This window comes from Halyomorpha halys, unplaced genomic scaffold (assembly GCF_000696795.3).
Source record: "Halyomorpha halys isolate HHAL.00 unplaced genomic scaffold, Hhal_1.1 Scaffold143.1, whole genome shotgun sequence".
NCBI classification, from domain to species: domain Eukaryota; kingdom Metazoa; phylum Arthropoda; class Insecta; order Hemiptera; family Pentatomidae; genus Halyomorpha; species Halyomorpha halys.
In genome coordinates, this window is record NW_027114557.1 from 193,800 (window position 1) to 215,306 (window position 21,507).

A 21,507-nucleotide genomic window follows, 5' to 3' on the forward strand; every position below is an offset into this window, starting at 1 on the left:
AGTTATATTCATTCTTAACTTACATCTTGAACTGTGCCCTCTTTCCATTGATATATCTCATAATATAATTACTAATTTTTTTTCAGCTCTGTTATTATATTCATTCTGTTCAAATCAACTCCTTGCTACCAAATATTTATTTTATTTATGATGTATAGTTTAATTTTTTTATTAGATAATATAGGATGGTAAGAAAATTCTGAAAAACAAATTAAGATCATAGGGGTTTCCCTTCGATCTTAACTCCAGAGATTGGAGATTTCCTGGAGAAAAGCCCATTATATCCACATGAGAATTCGAACCTTAAATGCTTCTTGTTATGAATTTTTGTCAATGTAACTAAACTAGAACGACAATCAACATCTGTTTTTGAAAAATAAGTTTCTAAATTACCATTTTGGAAACTTTATTAAAGGGACAAGTAATCTGTATTTAACCCATTTGAGACAGCACATATTTTTGGAAACTATTCCCAGAATCCAAATTTTTTTTTTGCTTTATACTGGCCATTTTTGATTTTAAAAAACATATTTGCGATAGAAATCAGCCACTTTGTAACCACCTTTGTACAAATAAGATGATTGCATGTCGTGAGTGCAGGTAGCTCCTCTGAATAATTTTATTAGGAGGTATGGATTGCACACAAGGGGCATTTCAAAATGAAAGCCAATGGTACTAGTCCATAAATATAAATACAAAAACTATAAAGTACGAGCACTAATACATTTTGTTTCATGAAATGGACGTCTATTAGTGATATTACATTAGTTTAAAAGTAAAAAAATTATCTGGCAGAATTGTTTAAGTCAGTGAAATTGTACCAAATGCAAACTAAAAAATGAATAGTATTAGTTTGTACTTTATTATGAAACAGGGCCCAGGTGTGCAATATAAAATAAAATAAAAACACATTATTACATTGAACAACATTTATTCTAAAAATAGTCAGATAACATGAAATCCTTATTTTAGGTTCAGTAATAAAGAAAAGAATATAATCATAGATAAAATAAAATAAAAGAATATAAACCTAAATGAACATAAATTTTTAAGAAGCAGTACAAGATGATGAATTTTTCTGGAAAGATAACCCTTCCTTCTGTTGTGATAACCCTTGAATTAATCGCCCAAACATAATTCAACATGAAACCAACATCAAATTTTATTTTTACACACTTCTAGTATAATTTTTGCTATAAACAAGTCTTGTTCTAACCGCTGCTTCTTCCATACTGACTGATAATTCCAATTCAAGATCATTGTACACATGGTGTGTAGTCGGTTTTTTTTGGCTTGGAAATGCATTACACCATGTTTGCAATTGGTCTCAAATAGGTTAAGAGAACATCCATGGCATAACATGCTTGTAACAGTTCAAAATATCTATTCTAAGGAAGGCAATTACAAAAGACTGATCTACATAATTATAATAGGGTCTATCTAGACATAGTCGAGCTTTGAAGCACCACTAAACCATCAAATTCCTCTTGTATCCAATCTTTACAGCCCAAAATCCTTAATGCTCCTTACTTTGTCACTAATCAAGGCATCCATCAGGACCTCAATGTTCCATATATTGCTAAATAGGGCAGAACCAAAACTTAATCCTTCCATGATAAAATTCCCAACCACCCAAACCCACTTGTTTCTAACCTGGCTTCTCCTTCATTACCTGTTAATCCTCCTGGGCATCTAAAAAGAAGATGGCCTTGAGATCGCCTCTAAAAATGCTATTGTAGTTCTCCCTCACTGCCTGTATCATGTCATTAATACAACTCACATCACGTTTACTTATTGTATACATCTAATACTGTTGTTAATATCAATTAATAAATATAATTTAAAAAAATGAAAAATAATAAATAAACTGCATTTTTCCTAATTTTAAGAAAAAATACTATTGTCAGGTACTTTTTTTTTTTATAATATTTATTATATTATAATACAGTTACATACTAAAACCCTGATGTGGCTTGGTGTAAAATAGGTCTACAAAATTCTTTTTAGGAAAAAGATAATCATAATCGGTATTAGCGTTTTCTGAAATCTATTTTTCAAATAAATTAAAAATTTTTCACTTTGATTATTTGGATTTTTTTTTTCATTTGGTAGCCATTGTTCATATAATTATGCATAACTCCCCTTTATTTTAAACAAAATTTTAGTCTTACCTGTAATGATTTTATTTAGGAATAGGAAGTAGTGATAACCAATAAAATTACTTAAAAACTTCACATATAGTTTTACATTCTGGAAGTAACTGAAGAAGTTAAATCAGAAAACAAACAAGACAACTTGTTTTCAACTTCTTACCTGTTTTGCCTGGTAACCTTTCAAGACGAAAGTCATGCAGATTTGTTGTGCTTGATCATTTTTCATGCTGATATTTTTGCTTGGTGGGACGGAACTATGGAAGTTATTCATATCCATACTTCTTTTTTTTAATAATGAATAGTAAAAAAGAAACAAAATTGTAAATTATTCACATCAATACTTATGTAACATACTTTATATTATTGGTATCACAAATTTTAACCAAACTGTATTTCTGGACCAACAATTTTTATTATTATTACAGTACAGTCTGAAAACTTTGAACCACTGGATTACACTCTGAACATTCTGCTATGTTCTAATTGGTGTGAAACGATTGTCTGTAGCCAGTAGTTTTTTTTTATTTTTTTCTCAAATTAATTAAAAAACTACCACAGTCAAAATAATATGAAAGAGGAAAGACACATAAATAACAACAATCTCATAATATTTAATAAACATTAATTATTTCCAACAAGATAAATATACACCATGCTTTCTTTATTTAGAAATGTATTACTATTGTTTAGAAACATAAAATAAAATAGAATTAATAAATAAAGATCATATACATCGATGATCAACTTCAAAGATATCATAAGTACTATTCTGTGAAAACAATAAATTAATGATATAAAAAAGTGATATAAAGGTAATTTAATTTTTTACAATATAAACCTAACAATCTGATTCTAAGGAATAAAGATACAGTGAATTGCTCTATGTGACTTTAAAGTATTCTGTGCATGTTGACATGGAAACCCATTTTATCTCTTACTTTATAATTCAACTTTGTTGATTCTGAAAAAGACAAATATATCTACTAAGAAATAAATATAGCTAAAATAAACATAATGAATCATGATACTGTACAAACAAATTTGAGGGGTTGGTATCATATCAACGACCTATTTCATAGTGGTGCTAAGTACATTTCCAGTGACTTACAAAACTCAACAATACAATACAATTTAAGGTTCTCTCGTTTAGGAAAATTACAACTTTTCAATTAATTTTCCTAGACAAGAGAACCTTTAACTGTATTTTTTGTGAAGCTAGTGGAAATGTACTTAGAACCACTGTGCAGTAAGCCATCAACATCATGATTAAATATTTATGTACAAGCCAACAAAAGTAATTTTTTTTTTTAATAAATTAAATTTGTACATTTAAAGGATATATTTTTATTCAATTAAATAAAAATTAAAAAAATCTCAGTCAAATAAAAAAACAAAAAAAACATGAAGGGTCCGAGGTTCAGTACTTCGTAAGAAAGTACTGTTTCTTTAACAAAGGTTGTTCAAGGTGATGATTTATTCATGTTCAAGTTCAATCACAAATAAAACATTTTAAATAAGCCTTCAAGTTATCTTCTTGATAATATCGATATCAAATTTTTCAAAAGTGGATATACTGACTTTTGATAATAAACTCCTAAATTAATTATGGTATTAGGAAAAATACAAATACAAAGAGAACAAAATAAAATTAATTACTTCTATATTTATTTAATAATTATGAATTTTACTAAGTTGAGCATCTGACTGCAAACCACATTCTCTACTTCAGCCAATCCTACAATAAACAAGAAAAACCTCTACTTTCTTAAACTTAATATTTTTTTTTTGGAAAAAGTAATAATATATGAATGATTAAGCATTAAAGAAATGCAGGACATGTTGCCAGAATAGCAGATGGAGAAATGCCAAAAATACTGCTAACACAACCAATTCATGAAACAAGGAGAAGAGAAAGCACAAAGCAGAGATGATCGGATGGTTTGGCAGGAGATACCGGAAATCTCCCAGGAATCAGAAACAGGATGGTCTCAGCACAAGACCCTTATGATTTCAGGAATTGGTTGAAAGAGAACAAGAACTGTAATCAGGTTGGAGAGCCATAAAAAAGAATAAATAAATAAAACAGTTTATGATATCATTAAGTTTTCAATTTTTTTTATGTTTATTAAAAAAATTGGTGAGGCGGAGAATGTGATTTTTGCAGTTAGATCCTACAACGCATTATGAATTGGTACATTTGGTTGTAAAATATGGTAACTGACAAAATAAAACCTTTTACAATGTTAAAATATTTGTTAATTACAAAATTTTGGCTTTAACCAGGAACCAGAAACCATAAATTAATATAAAAATTATTCTCACAAAAAAAAAATTTCCTAAAGATTCTTTCAACAATTTATAAAGTTAGCCTTAAAAAGCCAATAATCTCAAAAACTTGAATTCATAAAAAATTGTAGCTATCATTTTGGCTCTTGAAATGGAAACTAAATGACATAGATATATTAGATGGTAAAATTAATAAATATCTAATATGAGAGGGGATAAATAAACATTTATAATTTTGTACTAATCCTATATCTAATAAGCCTTTTAAGAAAGTAGCGCTCGGTGGGATAATTATTCTACTTTAACCGATAAAATTTTATATGTTTTTTTATGGTTACATAAGTTTAATCCTATCATAGCAATCATAAAATTATTATACCAGTATAATAAACATAGCTATACAAATATTTGGCAAACCAAATTTAAAAAAAAAAAAATATATATATAAACTATTAAATAAAAACCTGATATTTTTCACAGCCAAAGAGGTAAAACAAAAAAAATAAAATAAAAGGCATAACTTAACATGGAAGACAAAAAAAATTAAAAGCTCTATTTTAATTATTTTCTCCCATTACTTTCTAGTCACTAACAGCTAAATACAAGTACTCAACTAAATCAAATTACTACATACAAATAGCTATTCTTTCCTTTACTTAAGTATTATTTTTAAAATGGATTTTGTTCAGCCATATTGGCATTTATCTTATTAACATTAAAGATAGTTATTAATAATAATAAGCAAAACTAACAGATGGAAACAAGAATAGGTACTGATAAAAATCATATTGAAACTGAATATCAACAATTTCAGAATGATTTAGAAGACCCAAATCTGGCAATTGAAGGATCGGAGATAGCCTTTCGTTGGTCGCAAGTGAAGGAAATGGTAATTGCAAATCTCTGGCCAGAAACCACTCTTTCAACACGATGGATGTTTTCACCTCCTGAGCTAAACATTAATACTCGAGCTGAAATCAAAACATAAATCAAAATAGTGAGAAAAAAAATTCTAGAACCATTATAAAAGCAATTACTTAATAAAATACAATATATAGAAACATTATAACATTCTTCTTATCAGTGCCTTAGTTCTTGCAACACTTCTTCAATTGTTGAAAAATATCTTTTTTCAAAAACTATGCATTAAAATTTTATTTTGTAACTTACTGATACTATAAACTTTATTTATAAAACATTTCTTTAGGTGTCAAATCTTTTTTATTGTTTTATCACCAGTTCAAAACATCGCCATAGCCAGCTTTAAACATACAATAAAAAAAAACTTAAGCCATAATATTTATCTAGAAAGAAAGATTATGAGGATATGACCTGAAATTTTTAAGGCTTAGAGAGGAAGGTTATAACCATTAAATATGGTAGCATCAAGTTTTATGATATTAGATTATGTTTCTGTTTTAGACTAATACAAAAAGATTAGACATTTCAAGAGAAGTATTAAAATATAAAGATCAATTAATTTAAAACATTCAAAATGATTTGATTTGATTAATTTTTGACAATTAAAGATCCTTTGAATAATCAGAAAAAAAGATTAACTATATTATAACAACTTTTCTAACCAATTTATATTATACTGAATTTAGGTACGATACAAATTTAAAAACTATAACAAATCATAAAATTTATTACATAATTATAACAGTAGAAATTTAATATTCATATTTAAACATTAATATTACCTGTTTTTGGTTCAATAATAGAAGTATGATTATCAGGATCATCAAAAATAAACCTTCCTCCTTCAAAATCAACTCCAAAATCATTTAGATAAATCAAGGAAGTATAATGGAAAGATTCATATGTTTCCTGTAACGTGTAAAAATTTATAATAAAAGAAACTAAAATATTATTAAGGTTAAAGAATATAATATAAAAAACAATAATAAAAAACATTCACAGTTAAAATGATAAACTTCATTTTATACAAATTATCAGTTATTTATCTTACTTTGTCAACATGTGAATGCCAATATTCATCATGAACTGTAGCTGGAGGTTTCGCAGTTAGCCGAGAGAAAAATGTAGGCTTTGTTAAAAAGAGTTTTTCACTCGGCAAATCAAAGCTAAAAGCCAATGCCTCATGAACTTTCCTTCTCACAGTTCTGAAAATAAGAAAAAAAAAGTGACAAAAAACAAAAAAAGGAGATCCCCACTTTCTTTTATATTTGTAAAATGAAATGAATTGATATTGATTTAATTATTTTTCCTATAATCAACTTTTAACTTTAGTTTTTACTCCTACCTATTTCTGGCAAATGGAATAGTCATCTTTCAGGTTAGGCTGACATTTGTTATGTGGGTATGCCATGTATAAATTTTAGTCCACCCAGACCGCTTTTGACTCGAAGTTGCCAAGATGACACCCTATTCTTGGCTACTGCAGCCTCTAATTATTATTTTTTTACTTTCCTACAGCTACTAGGTGAGCAAAGTATTAAAATTGGATCAAATTTTCGATATAGAGTTTACAATGTCTACAGATTGTGGCAAAATGATAAAACATTTTATGATTTATCATTTTTTTTTTTTTTTAAATCTTATCCATAAAAGGTATAGAGTACATCCCTGAGAAAAGCAGGGGGAAAAATTACGATGAAAAGTAAATTTCGGAAGATCGTTAATTGACCAGGTGTAATTAATAGAAGGAAGATGGCCCAGATATGGTCAAAATAACTCAAATAGTATATAAACTATTTATTATGAGGTAATGTCATTGGTGAGTAGAATTAAATTAATTTATTTTCTTTAATTTACTTCATTCATTTTGATATAAATTTCCACATATTTTACATTATTTTTAGCCATACCTTAGTTCACTTTTTTTTTCATGTTATCTAGTCCACTCTGTTACATTATTTTAGTTATTTTTATATGTTATAGCCCAGATGAAGCCCGACAAAGTGGGGCAAAACTCTGGCTCATAATAAATAGTTTATTTACTATTTGAGTTATTTTGAAACATCCGGAAAATCTTCCTTTTATTAAAAAGCAAATTTTATTTACATGTGACTTAAAGGAACAGATTATTCTCTATAATCATTTAATAACTATTAAATTATTTTCAAAACAATCATCTAAATCAGGTAACTATTAGCAAAGATACAGGATATCAGACTTTGTATCAATATTTTTAAAAATTATTTTGCTCATATTCCCGAGAAAACCCCGATGGAAAATGAACCAAAAACTATTAACATTAGTTTCTTAACATACCGAAATAAACCGAAGGTACAAGAATTAGCGTGATTGCACACTATGCTGGCATGACATATTGATACTAGCTCACATGTTAACTAATAAGCATCAGGAAGAGTGTTCAAATTAAGCAGATATAAGCTGATAAATTAAATTTGCATTTCATAGGATTCACATCATGAGGAATGTATGTTTTTTGGAAGATTTAGATCAGGAGGATGAGTATGTTACACTAACAGCAGCTTGTATAGTTGCTCGCTACATTAACAGAATATTGATGCATAGCATAAATCACTATTTATTTATCGGCGACTGCCAATCAATTGATGTGCAGCAAACATCTGATGACTCAGTAATTAAAAGAATGTTGCTTGATGTACTACAGTATGACGGCATGTGTTTATTTTATCTCTGTAACCGCCAAATAACTCAAAATATAATTGATAAAAAAATAATAATTTCAAAGAAACAAATTATTTGCTATTTCAATTAAACATTAAATTGATCAAAGCACTTATATAGTGAGTAAATATTTATTGAACATCCGGAAATTGATGAAAGGCTCCTTCGGATAGGTTGACCCGGCAAAAGCTCAGGATGCCATCTGTTGGAAGCAGTTTGGAATAGTAGCACTAAATAAATCTAAAAAATATTATAGTGGATTACCTAATATATAACAGTTTAATAAGCTAAGAAGGCTGTGGAAATGAGAGTGGGGTACTTATAGTACAAGAGCCCAAGAGGAGAAATAAGGCAGTTATCTCACCCCAATTTTTTATTACTTGTAAATAATGAAAACTATGTATAATTAATAGTCAAAATTGATGATTCTGCCAAGTATAGGTAAGGAGAATAAAAAAATGGCGGCTGTTTCAAAGCAATAAAAAAAAAAAAATGTATATCTATAATTTTTTCAAACATTTTAAAATGATGAAATAATACAAAATATTTCTTAATATGATCAATAAGTTTCTCTTTGAGGTTTATGACTGATCGCCGGACGGGATCGGGCATTTTCGAGGTGTAGCTGATGCATCAGATTGAGTAAAGTCACTTGTCAACGTAGAGTGGAACTCTACTACTAAGCAATTATTTATATAACATGACATGTCAACACAAAAAGCCAGTCTAGTTTGCATTCACCTTTACCTTACATACTTCTAAAGATTTATCAGCTTAAGATAATGGGAGATCCTTATAATTAAAACGATGAAATCTATATAGGAATTTTTTCCTAATCTTTAGATCCAGTAGACTATAAAAGAAGTAAATTAAGTTATCCGATTTTTTCTTTCTTATTTTGATCTATTACAAAAATTCCTTTACTTTAAGAATGTAAGGAAGTAAATAAAATATGAGTAATTAGAAATGTTGAATGAATGCCACTCTTCCTAGTTTCATATATATTTTATTTCATTATATTGAAAACAATGTTTCGGGGCTGTCACCCCATCTTCAGGTCTTTGCTATATTTTTCTGTTGCAACATAATACGAATTCATGACCATATTTTTATCTTCTTAAAGTTTTATCATCTTCATTTAACATTTCTAATCAGTTTCAAAAAAACTCTTCCAATATATGATATTACTTTAAGAAAGTAATAAGATAAAAATATGGTTATTAATGAAGGCTGTATGAATATTATTGATGGTAAATTCTTCGCATTATGCTGCAACAGGAAAATATAGCAAAGACCTGAAGATAGGGTGACAACCCCGAAACTTTTTTCATTATAATGAAATAAAATATATATGAAACAAGGAAGAGTGGTATTCATTCAACATTTCTAATTAGTTTCAAAAAAACTCTTCCAGTAGAAGATATTATTCCAATAAAATTTGAGGAAAAATCATGAAATGAATTTACATGAAAAAAAAAAAAGAGCTAATAAATGATAATCTATTAACAAATAATAGGAAAGTGAAATATTTTTGTTTTTGAATAGTTAATCTGAATAAATTATAAGAAACATTAGAGCAAAATAGGAATTATAGAACAAATCAACATAATTCTTACTTATAAAGATTGAAATCTTCATTGCTATAAAGTCCAGAGATATTAAGAGTATATAAATTCACAAAGTTCTTTCCAGCAGAAAGGGCTCCAGAATGTAGGTCGAGGATTGATGCACCACCAGCTGGCTCACCAGTAAGACTCAAACCTTTCCTAGCAATCTCAGCAAGTTTCTTTGCTTCTTGCACATTTACAATAGAATCCATTACAATGCGACCACATCGCACTTTCTCATTTTCTCCTATAAAATTTTCAAGACTTTGAAACAAAAATATGATTCATAATTTACAACATATTACCGAGGTTTTAATAGTTTACTGTAGATTGATATGAAGAGAAGATGATCAAGGGTGTGGTCAGCAAAGATACACAAATAAACAAAATTTATTTACATATCTTTGTTGACCACACCCCGGACCATCTTCTCCTCAAGTAACATATAAATTTTCCTGAGACTATGAAATTCATCTATAGTTGCATAAATATGGCAAGAAAAAAATCAAAACAAGAAGATAACTTGAAGGAGAATGAGTATAATACTAACTACAAGATAACTCGATAAATCATAATTGGTATCCAAGTAAATAACAGAAACTATGAAGTCACTCAGGAACCTGCTATCAACTAAGTTAAAGTTACTTAGAAATGTAAGTTTACCAATTTGTACATTATATAATAATGATATCAAATGTTGTACCTAGTAATTTAGTCAGTTCATTTAAATATGACTGATTACATGGTATTTCTTGTCTCCTGTGATTCAACTTTTCATTCTGCTTCGCAAAAATCACAACTTTTTCATTGTTTGAAGTAAAGTACACCACCAATAGAGTTCCGAGAATCAACATCATTCTAGTCCAAAATCTTTGGTAAGGAAAAGTTGGCATTGGCCCAAATACAGGTCTAAGAAAGAAAAGTTAAAGATAAATAAACTTATTTTTTTAAAATAATTACCGAGTGCTACAATACTTTACTATGCTTACTCTCTGATATCTGCATCATTCTCATCTTCAGTTTCACGCGGCGTATTTTCATCAGGAATACTTTTTTTTCTTTCCCTAAGACCATCCTGGGACATGATGAAAATAATGGGTTGATAGGGTTGTAAGTTGTACTTCAGAATAACAAACACGACAACAAACGATCTCAAAAGAGATTGAATAACTGTCAAAACAAAACCTTCACCGGTATGTAACCTCAGAGTAAACTGAAACCTCCAACTCTATTTTGTTTCTTAGTTTATGTTGGGTGTACAAAGTCTTTCAAAATTAATTCTTAAAATTAAATGTTTATTCATTTATATAGTTTATGCCTCAAGAATCAAGTGCAAAATTGGATATGATTTTTGAACCAATTCTTGGTGGATTGTCAATATTTACTGATAATCTTTCAATTTTCTATGTAATATGTGCTTTAATCTCATTCATAGCTGTCTTCTTTACATGGCATAATGAACCTACAAATGATAATGAAACAAAGGAGGATTCGGTATGGCACATTTCATTGTTTAGATAAATTCTATACCTTATATTGAAGCTAACATATTTCAAGACTTTTGTTTCGTTTTTTATTTATCAAAGTCTAGTTTATTTAATTTAATTCATGAGAGTGATTACAAAATCTTTTATATATTTATTCAGGCAGATGATACTCTTTCAAATGAACATATTTCTGAGGACAGTGATGAATCGACACAATCAAACCTTAACCCACTTGCAAAAAAGGAAATGATGAAATCGTTTAAAAAATCCTTAGCAAGAGTTGATCGAGCAAAGGAAAGCGAGTATGTGAAGTTTTCATAATAATCACATTAATAATTTTCATTCGTGTTAAACTGCAGAATTTTTCTTTTTTTTTTCAGGATTGAAAAACAACAACTGAAGGATATCCTGAATGTCATGAAAAAAGATGAAAAATACGGCTGTTCTACGATGGAAGAATTAGAAGAGCAATTAAGACTCTATCGGGATTGATTATTTAGTGAACCAAAATGTTTAGAGGTTACTGATCTTTAGTAAATATATATCGAAAAAGAACTGAATGTATCTTAAATGAATGCACTCTAGGTTTTTACATATGATTGGATGATAAGCCAATTCAGGCACAAGTAGATAGCAACAAAACTCTTTAATAAAATCATCACTTGTTCCCCCTCTGCTTTTCATCCACTCGTATATCATGAAGAACCATTTCTTAAATTTTAAAGCAATAAAAACATTATTTATATGTAGTATATCGATTTTTATTCTGTTTTAAATGAAAAATAACTGTAACTGTTATGATTGTGATATATAGGAAAAATGTTAAAGATGGTAAATTTTTTTTTCTAATTTAGTCCATTATGTACTGAGAAGAAAGTGCCTAATATTAGTCAAATTTATCCACAAATGTTATTAAAAAATGGTCTATCTATATTTATAATTACTTATAGAATTTAAAATTCTGAAATTATTGTTATCTATGATTATTCTTCAATCACTAAGGCTGTTTTTGATAAAATTTAAATAAAGCAAATTATATTTCAAAATCATTACTATAATGAGAAAATCCCTACTTCAAGTTCTAGATTTTATTTTTAAAATAATATTTCTTAAATAACCATTTGTTTGTATAAGTTTGTAGCTGATTATTTACGAGGTTGGTCATAAAGCCTTTTCCTCTATTTGTTTGGAAGATAATTTTATAATCAGAATATGAAAAGTTTTGAAGTGTCATTGATAATTGAAAGGTTTTAACAATCATGGCTGTACTTAAAGTAAGGGGATACGGTGCATAATATTCTTTAACTTTTAGAGCGGCACAATGGCCAATGCAGTAGTTTATAAATCTACAGGTAAAGGTGCTTGCATGCTTCGTCTGTCTCTTTCACAATGTAACTGTTACAGGCAATGTCCGATCACCGTCAGTCATATAGAAGGGGATAGACCTTTTTCAACTGCTAGTAAGTAGTGACCGAGACTATTGAGCCTTGTAAAATTTAAGTTATTCGCCGATCTCCTTACCAGATATACTTATTAAAGAAGTGTTCCCTCTATGCTAGATGCATAAATCAAATTTCTAACTGGGAAGTCTAGAAACATTATCAGCTTGCACCGAATCCCTATCGGCAGGTAATTGTTTTATACCAAAAAAAGGTGGATGGCATCTTCCACACTAAAGTCAAGTTCCTTTTCTCAATCTTGGACACCTCGTAATGGAGTGACTGAATGAGGAAATAATTTAATTTATTATTTTATATCATGATCCCTTCTTGTGGGACTGCTGAATGTCTGAGTATAATAATCTATACATAAGCTTTTATTGAAAAACTGAAATCATATGATGTAAAGATTTCTATTCACATTTCTGACTAATTTAAGTAGTTTATTGTTTAGAATTAGTTGATCAATGAAAATTTGTCACTGTGTTGAAATAAATATTAACATAAGGCCACAATTTTCTATTTAACACTGATATATTGAAATGTGATAATGGTGTATGTAAACAAAACTAATTACACCACAATATACTTTATTCTATCATTTATAAAAATTAACCTTTAATAAAAACTAATTAATGTTCTTTTCTTGAAAACAATCTCTTAAAAAATTCAACATTTGAGAATAGATACTCTTAAAATAGTTTATACTAAACAAGGTTTTCAATGTAGGTACCTCAGAATGTGTTTATCTAGTGAGAGTTGAAAAGAAATGTCTCATGTCGGTAAAAAGTCAATGATGAGTTACAGTAATAGCAAAAGTTATCTTCTGGTACAGTTGGTATCAAAGTTCATTTCAGCAAATAAAAGTAATTATAAAAAAGAATTTTAATTTGTCAAAATATTGACAACTTTAAAGAACTAAAAATACCTATTAGTAACCTTAAAAATTTGAAGTTACTTAATAAAAAATAAAAAAATACAATGGGTAAATGCAGTTGAATTTTTTCATTACATCAATGTGATTTGTATGGCAGTAATTTATAGTAATGACAGTAAGTTAAAATTTACCAAAAAAAATTTTCTAAATAAAACAATTTATTAAAAATATCATACATATCTAATCACATAAAAATAACATCTTTTAAACTAAATAAATAAACTTGAGCAAGAAGCAGTTTCTTCAAAAGGTTAAATTAAACACAAATTTTTACAATAGTAATATGCAACTTATTTACAAAACAATAAAAAAGAAATATAATTTAAATAACAGGAATTAGACAATATATTGGCACATGAGATAAAAAACTAAATTGGAATTGGAGACAGTAAATAACCAATTATTATCACAGATAATTCATAATCCATATTACTTCCCTTCTTGCAATGACTACAACTTTTTCATGGAACAAATAAGCTTTACCCTCACCAAATTCTTTACTATACAATCCAACTCCGGCATTCATATCTATTATATAGTATTTTTTATTACCTAAGCTTGGAACATGAATAAATAAATATTTACCACAAATACCTTCGAAAATTATACTTTCTGTAAATCTGTTTAATGCTAAATTATCCGTGGTAACAGTATGAATCCAATACGTTATGCCTGAGATAGAATGTATAGCACTGACCCTATGGTAACTTTGCCTTTTAACTTCCAAAATAAATACATTTTCTCCATGCACAACCATAGATGTTTTTCCTTCAACTCTTTTTAATATCCTTCTTTTAGAAGTCTGAGGATCCCACCATTCTATATACGCCTTAGGATTTTTTTTTGCTTTACAGAGCAATGTAAACGTCTCTTCAAAAGCCACATCACAAATTTGTGACCTTGTATTTCGTTGATGCATTAAATTACCGTAATCTGTTAATACTTTAATATGACTTTTAGACCAAGCAACTAGTATATGACGGTTATCGTGTTTGATGTTGGCATTTTCAAAAACAAATTTTTTAACAATGCCACTTTCAAGGTGAATGACATAAATATGGTCAACGCTTTTAAACCATGCATAATGGCCAGAAATGAAAACAACTATAAGCGAATGATCTTTTGAAGTTGATGGGTGATTAAAACTTCTAACTTCTTTAGTTTCCTGATAATCATTATCTAGAACAAAGGTCTTATAATAAACATAGTCATCTGATGATTTTTTATAAACAAGTACAATGTTTTTATGAGACACTATAAGGTATAATGTTGAAACTTGAACAGAATCATATTGTCCATGCTGCGGTAGGGGAATGTCGAGATATTTCACTTTTTCAATTCCACCACATGATAATTCTGCAATAGCAAACATGTTTGATTGGTAAAAACATAGTGTAAGTGATCTTCCTGAGCAGACCACATTGAATTCGGGTTCCCGAAGCACCATCTGGCGAAATATAAAATTCCCATTCTTCCAATTGTGTAAATGTCTCCCGTATTTATATTTGAAAAGTCGAGCACAGCCACACCATGGGCCTACATAAAAAAAATAATCATGTAACATGATAATTAAATATTTTTAAGTTAATTACAACTCATCCCAAAAATACAGCATTCCTGAGAAAGTAAAATGTACTTTTAAGTATTCAATTAAAACAATGATTATTCATTTATAGATATAAATTAAGATAATTTAAATTAATGTAAAAAAAACAATACTTTTATTGATTAACAAGAATCATTAGTGAAGAGATAACACAAAATAAGGTTCAAGTTAAGATATGTCATATTAAATTTCTCAAAGATATTTCAAGGTTAATGAAATCAATATAAAAAAAAATTACTCTATAAAAATATTAAATGAAAATTAGTTTCACGTTATATGAACAAATTTTCTCAACCCTGAACAGCGGCACAGGTAATTTTATAAATCTTACATGAGTATTAGTCATATAAGTGTTGTTTTATAAGGTCATGCAAAAGTATTTATCATTTTCTCACTGGATTTTGGTGATAAATAATTTCATTAACATAGACAAAAAATGTGTCCATACAATACCATTAACAATGGAACATTTTGGATTGAAAGTTTAATAGATCTTTTTAAATTTACTGAGATATAGACAAACAATAAAAATAATCCTATGTTACTGGAAATTAATATAAAAGAAATAAAGAGTTTGAATAAGTATGCAGGAAACAAGGTTTTTATTTTCATATTCTTCATACTTGAGGATAAATTAAAAAAAAAAAGATTATTTGCCCAGAAGTATTTGCTAATGTTTGAATTTTATTACATAGGAATTATAACACTATGTCATAAGATAGAGACCATCGATAGCATTTGGTGACAAAGTGAAAAAAACCTTATTGTTAACTTTTAACAAGTGATTTCTTTTTTATTTTAACTATTTTTTCTTATAGATAAAGTATAACAAGTCTTTACATCAAAATGTGAGTACAGTATTCACAGAACTCCTCTTGGGATGAGTAAGAAAGAGGTGATACGTAGATATAAATAGAATAATAAAAATGATTACTATTACCCAAACAATTTCTTGAGGGTAAATTATCTCTTGATCTTAAACAGTAACTCAGGTTTTTAACAAAATCAGCAGTTGGCCTGGGTCTAACTACTCTGGAAACTAAAAATAGAGTAATTATATACTTGTTTATTGTATTTTACCAAATTTTAAATATTTAACCCAGAATCCTACGTGCTCTCCTAATTTCATGGGGTGTAGCATAAGGAAAGCAATGTTTCTTCCATAAGAAATTACTATTAGCGATATCACGCCAATGCCTACAGACTTTAAAACAATTAATTAAGTCTCGATATGACAAATATGATAGTATATGAATACTAATTTCAATAGGAACTTCGCTCACTATATCCATCACTCAATATTTAAAGACAGGAATGTTAATGTCGTTTTATAAGTAGTAATTAATAAAGATAGAACAAAAGAAGTGAGAAAAGTCCCATACTTGTAACCATAGGAAAACCTACAGTGACAATGTAAACAAATTGGTAAACAATGTTTTACTGACGTTTTATGGATAGTATTTGGATTATTTTTATTTTTAGTGAATTGACCTTTGTTGCTTACTTTCCCCCGACATAATGCATGTAATTATTTTAACCATATTTGTGATAAAAATAAATAAAACTAGCTGATCAGTTAAGGAAAATTTGACAAAAGAACTTATAACCTTACTTCTCAAGAATCTAATGGAAGGTAACTTTGACAGTGTAAATTCAAAATGGTCGTGAATAAGACCTTAGATGTGCGGTGGATCAAAAGATACCGCTTATTTTGCTTAGGTGGTTCGGTTATATTAATTATTCAAGTATTTCTTGCCTATATATTCCTAGCATTTGATTCTGGTTATGAAAAACCTACTCAAGAATACCTATCTGGTAAAGGGAGATTAAATGTAGAGGTTAGTGTTTCTTTTACTTTTTTTTTCTTATGATTGAGAGTGATTTGATAAGAAATTATTTTCGTTTTCTAGGTATTAGAAGATCATAATTCAGTGGAATCTTCAAGGAAATTTCGTGATCATTATCTGGGGCAAGATGATGATGATGAAGAGGGGCTCGGGAACAGTAATGCTGTATACTCTAAAGTCAAACTTCCCCCTGATAAATTTGAATCTATTCAAAAATCCAAGCAAGTGCCTAGCAAAACTAATAATAAAATAATTGAAGGGAACAAGTAATTACTTACATTCATTATCGTGAGTATGAGCCCTGCTGTTGCAATTATAACTAATTGTTTATGTTTTTTATCTTATCAGGACTGTACTCCGTCTGGAGGAACTTGACTTTTTGCCAATATGTGAAATTAAAAGCAAAGAAGCAATATCGGCCATTCATAGGGCTAGAACTCAGCATTGTAAGCAAACGATTGCAAACATTTCGTGCCTTATTTCGAGCAGTAATCTTTACCCAGAAAAATTACCTCACACATGTCCATCATCAGGTAATTTATGAACAACTTTTTCTTGTTTGTGTTATCATTAATTAAACTTAGTTCCTATTGATGTTTTGGATGTTTCTAAGGTATACAAGATAATGATACTAGGTATCTATGTGATATCCTATGGACCTGAAGTATTTTTTGTTGGTGTTAACCTGCCCTAGAAATATTACTCCTTTAAGAGGATCACAGCTATAGGTCTAAAGCCTTAGGGATGAAAAATAAACCTATAAATATTTTTCGGTTGAGGTTGGGTTCTAAATTTCCCTATATACAAAGTTTTATGGGATCAGGTCATAATCCACTATTACTTGTCCATTTGTAGTTATGGGAGTGAGGCATCACGTTAGCTATCTCGTGTCTGTCTGTAGCAGTGCCGGTTCAATTCTGGGGCAGTGTCATTAAATTAAAAGTCGAACCTTTCCACTCTGGTTATAATAGGTTGGTTATATATTATGAATTGGTTTTGGTATATGAGTTGGTTATATAGGTCTCTGATATGCCAGAAATGATTAGATAAGGATTAAACAAAAATATGTATTAAGCTTGTGGTTAGTGGTGTGGGTCAGCAGGCCATGGCAGTTTACTAGGGCAATGTGGTGATATGCTGACAGTGTTTGTCAAGAAACAAGTTTTAGTTAAAGGATTGAGATATAAATGATGCATAATAGACCGGAGAGTGGACTCCAGATAGCCGAAATGTCATGTTTGGTCCCAATATGAATATTTACGTTAATGATTAAAAAGTTTGGAAGACTTCTGTACAATCCAGGGGGGGGGGATTAATTTTCTACCTTGCCATATGGGAAATATGAGATTTCAGCTACAATGGTCATAGTCTCGTGGGTTTTTTCCATCCAGAAACATAATTTTTTAAATACAGGTACTATCTCTATCTCGTTCCATTAGCTGAGGGTCAGAGGTCTAAAAAGTGTTGGTTTTAGTCATTAGCCGTTTTAATTCTCAGGTATAATGTATGAATCATTTTTTTTTTTTTTTCAATTCAGGTTTAGAAAGCGGCAAACCAATGGGATGTTACCAGGATGATAAGGCATTACGGCTCTTAACTGGATTTTACCAAAATTTGAAAACGACTAATTCACCCAATACATGTTTAGATATATGTACAAAAGGTGGTTTCCCGTATGCAGGTGTCCAATATGGGTTCGTAACTTCATAATGTTTTATGTATAATAGTTATTCTACTTTCTATTTGTCTTTCCCCATTTCCTTATGCCTTATCTTCTTTATTCTATGCAGAATCATGATTCTTAAGCCTATATTTTTTAGTGTTGGCTGTCATGCTAAAATTCTAAGCTATTCTGTAAAGATTCCTGATATATATGGAGTTTTCTCTCATTTTTTCTATTATTTCAGAACGGAATGTTTTTGTGGTGTTTCTGAGCCTCCTTCATCTGCTCGACTGCCTGATTCTTCCTGTAATATGAAATGTCCTCTTGATCCAAAACAGCCGTGTGGAGGATTCTATACCGTGAATATTTATCAGACTGGAATAGCAAGTTAGTTTTATTTTATAAATTTGTTTAATTTCAATTCTTATCTATTATATTTTTAAATTGTTACCTAAATATTTTTTAATTACAGAACTTTCAAAAGAGACGGCTGATTTGGTTAGCTCATCACCAACTGGTGTACCGAGAGCTAGAGTTCTTTTTCTGTTGACCCTTAATGGAAGGTCAATACGTCAAGTAAAGAGACTTATAAAAGTGCTATATCATGTCTCCCACTACTTTTATGTACATGTTGATGCAGTAAGTTATCACACACTAAATAATTGATTATATGGTACTTAAAAAATAGTGTTAGACAATGGTAGAGTGGTTTTGCCATATGTACTGTAAAATGTCTCAATGGAAATTCTTTTTAGATAGATATAATGAGTATAATTATGTATTTCTTTTTTTAAAATTAGGGGCCGACTTATATTTGAGCTAATAGGGTAACCTAATTTAACCGTAAAATAACAATTGACTTTAGTTAAAAAAATTTGTTTTCTAATTTTAGAGACAAGATTATCTCATGAGGCATTTACTTGATGTTGAAAAGAAATTGGAAAATGTCCGCTTGTCAAGAAATAGAAATGCATCTATTTGGGGTGGTGCTTCCCTTCTTACCGTACTTCTTCGAGCCATGATCGAACTTGTTCCCGATAAGACTTGGAAATGGGATTATGTTATAAATCTGTCAGAGAGTGACTTTCCTGTCAAGTAAGTTATTTGTTTTGTTTTTTTAATCTGTATCACAATATCTTTTATGTAAGTCTTTCAATAATTCATTCATAAAAATGTCTCAATTCCTGCAGTCTTTTTAGAGTCTATCAAATTTCTTTTTGTGGGTATATATCCTCGTCCATTGTGTCTGAAGCTTTATCAGCCATTTAAATAAATTGTTTTACATTTTGTTTTGGTTGAAATGACTTCAAATAATTTTTTTAATTTAATTTATTCTTATAATATAATGAATAAATGGTAGTAATTTAGTTATATGTTTTTTTCCCAAGCCTAACTGATTATAATAAGGTTATGTTTAATGATTTCATGATGATTTTCAGGACTAATGATGAGTTAGTTGACTTCTTAACGGTTCATAGAGAACGGAACTTTGTGAAGTCACATGGTAGAGAAGTTCAACGATTCATACAAAAGCAAGGCCTTGATAAGACATTTGTTGAATGTGATGCTCATATGTGGCGAATTGGCGACCGCAATTTACCTTCAGGTATGTTGAGAATTAGTTTATTTCATCATAATTAATCCAGTGTAATCTCAGTAATCTGAACTAATTCCTGCTGGGTGGAGTTCGGATTACAGAAAGTATTAGGAAAAATGGTGTAAACAAATTCAACGATACGAATGTACATAACTATTTTTATTTATTTAATTTTTTTTTACATAATTTATTGAAAATTTTGAACGGTTTGAAGTTTTGAAATTTTTTTTTTTTTGTAATCTGTATCATTGAAAATTAATGAGTTTTCTCCAAAAAAATAACTAGACAAATACACTATAAAAGTGACTCAACATGAACTTAATTTTCAAATATTTTCCCAGAGGGACCTACAATATCCGGCTTTCTCATTTCCAGAGCCTTCTTGGCTCACTTAAACTATAAATGTAATCCACTGCAATAATTTATATTTCTTTGTTTTTTCAGGTATTGTTATCGATGGTGGGAGCGACTGGTTTGCTCTATCGAGGCCTTTCGTGGAATATCTCGTGACTTATGACAAAGATCCTCTGCTCCAAGGGCTTGTTACATTTTTTAAATATACTCTTCTCCCAGCTGAGGTATTCTCCAGTTTAATTTATTATACTAAGTTTAATATAAACGCATTGCTTCTATTAAAGTTCCTGGATTTCATTTGTATATCTACTAAAGACCTGCAATGCAGGTTGAAAAATTGTTGAAAGCTACAGTGATGTAGAAAATTGGTAGTAATGTCCCCAAAAAGGGATCGCATTTTAAATGCCACACTCCTCTCCCCTTTTCTCTTCCAAAAATATGTGTTTTGAACTTTGAGAAAGGGGCCCAGAATCTCATCTGGGTAAACAAAGTTGCTTCCTCTGTAAACTGAGGCTCTTTGATCGTTTATTGTCTATAATCACATCACCAGCTTCTGCACCACCTATTCTATATATCTGCTTGCCACCTTACTCCTGACTGCTAGGCTGCCTGTTGCTCAGGTGGTTAGGCTCAGGTGTGTCAATGAAATGAAATGAAAAAATAACTTTATTCTGGGACATATGTCCCCTAAGAATAAATACATGGTTCATATAATGAGATTTTTATCTGGTGAGCATTTTCAAATTTTCAGATCGTAGAATGAAATTACATTGGTATATTGGCTTTGCTACTGTTTATAATGTTAATCAATACCTACCTATTTATTTGATTACAAAGATGTGAAGGTTTGGTTATTCAATAAATGAAGGAATAGGTGTTGTTTAAAGGAGAGAATGGATGAGGACTGGCG

The 21,507-nt window shown here is 29.4% G+C and overlaps 4 protein-coding genes across 5 annotated transcripts in view; 2 read left to right on the top strand and 2 right to left on the bottom strand.

The window, feature by feature from the left end:
• Window positions 1–3,899: 3,899 nt before the first annotated feature.
• LOC106678437 (2-oxoglutarate and iron-dependent oxygenase domain-containing protein 3) lies at window positions 3,900–10,869 on the bottom strand. Its single transcript, XM_014416930.2, has 6 exons — window positions 10,657–10,869; window positions 10,371–10,576; window positions 9,677–9,914; window positions 6,412–6,565; window positions 6,143–6,269; window positions 3,900–5,410 (listed from the first exon to the last, which is right to left on the bottom strand). Exons 1-6 carry the CDS (start codon window positions 10,749–10,751, stop codon window positions 5,250–5,252), a joined length of 981 nt encoding a protein of 326 aa, XP_014272416.1. The 5' UTR covers window positions 10,752–10,869; the 3' UTR covers window positions 3,900–5,249.
• On the top strand, window positions 10,865–11,906 carry LOC106678438 (uncharacterized). The gene is made up of 3 exons (XM_014416931.2): window positions 10,865–11,161; window positions 11,314–11,456; window positions 11,535–11,906. Exons 1-3 carry the CDS (start codon window positions 10,982–10,984, stop codon window positions 11,644–11,646), a joined length of 435 nt encoding a protein of 144 aa, XP_014272417.1. The 5' UTR covers window positions 10,865–10,981; the 3' UTR covers window positions 11,647–11,906.
• Window positions 11,907–13,576: 1,670 nt separating this feature from the next.
• On the bottom strand, window positions 13,577–16,534 carry LOC106678433 (uncharacterized). Its single transcript, XM_014416921.3, has 3 exons — window positions 16,248–16,534; window positions 16,077–16,175; window positions 13,577–15,066 (listed from the first exon to the last, which is right to left on the bottom strand). Exons 1-3 carry the CDS (start codon window positions 16,426–16,428, stop codon window positions 13,937–13,939), a joined length of 1,410 nt encoding a protein of 469 aa, XP_014272407.1. The 5' UTR covers window positions 16,429–16,534; the 3' UTR covers window positions 13,577–13,936.
• Window positions 16,535–16,677: 143 nt separating this feature from the next.
• The window catches only part of oxt (Xylosyltransferase oxt), a 48,070-nt gene continuing 43,240 nt past the window's right edge, over window positions 16,678–21,507 (top strand). For both annotated transcript variants that reach the window (XM_014416919.2, XM_014416920.2), the window contains exons 1-9: window positions 16,678–16,974; window positions 17,047–17,249; window positions 17,332–17,516; window positions 18,521–18,677; window positions 18,891–19,033; window positions 19,119–19,285; window positions 19,539–19,741; window positions 20,086–20,252; window positions 20,688–20,821. In XM_014416919.2, coding sequence (XP_014272405.1) covers window positions 16,795–16,974; window positions 17,047–17,249; window positions 17,332–17,516; window positions 18,521–18,677; window positions 18,891–19,033; window positions 19,119–19,285; window positions 19,539–19,741; window positions 20,086–20,252; window positions 20,688–20,821 — 1,539 coding nt within the window. In that variant the 5' untranslated portion in view covers window positions 16,678–16,794. The remainder of the gene's footprint in view (window positions 16,975–17,046; window positions 17,250–17,331; window positions 17,517–18,520; window positions 18,678–18,890; window positions 19,034–19,118; window positions 19,286–19,538; window positions 19,742–20,085; window positions 20,253–20,687; window positions 20,822–21,507) is intronic.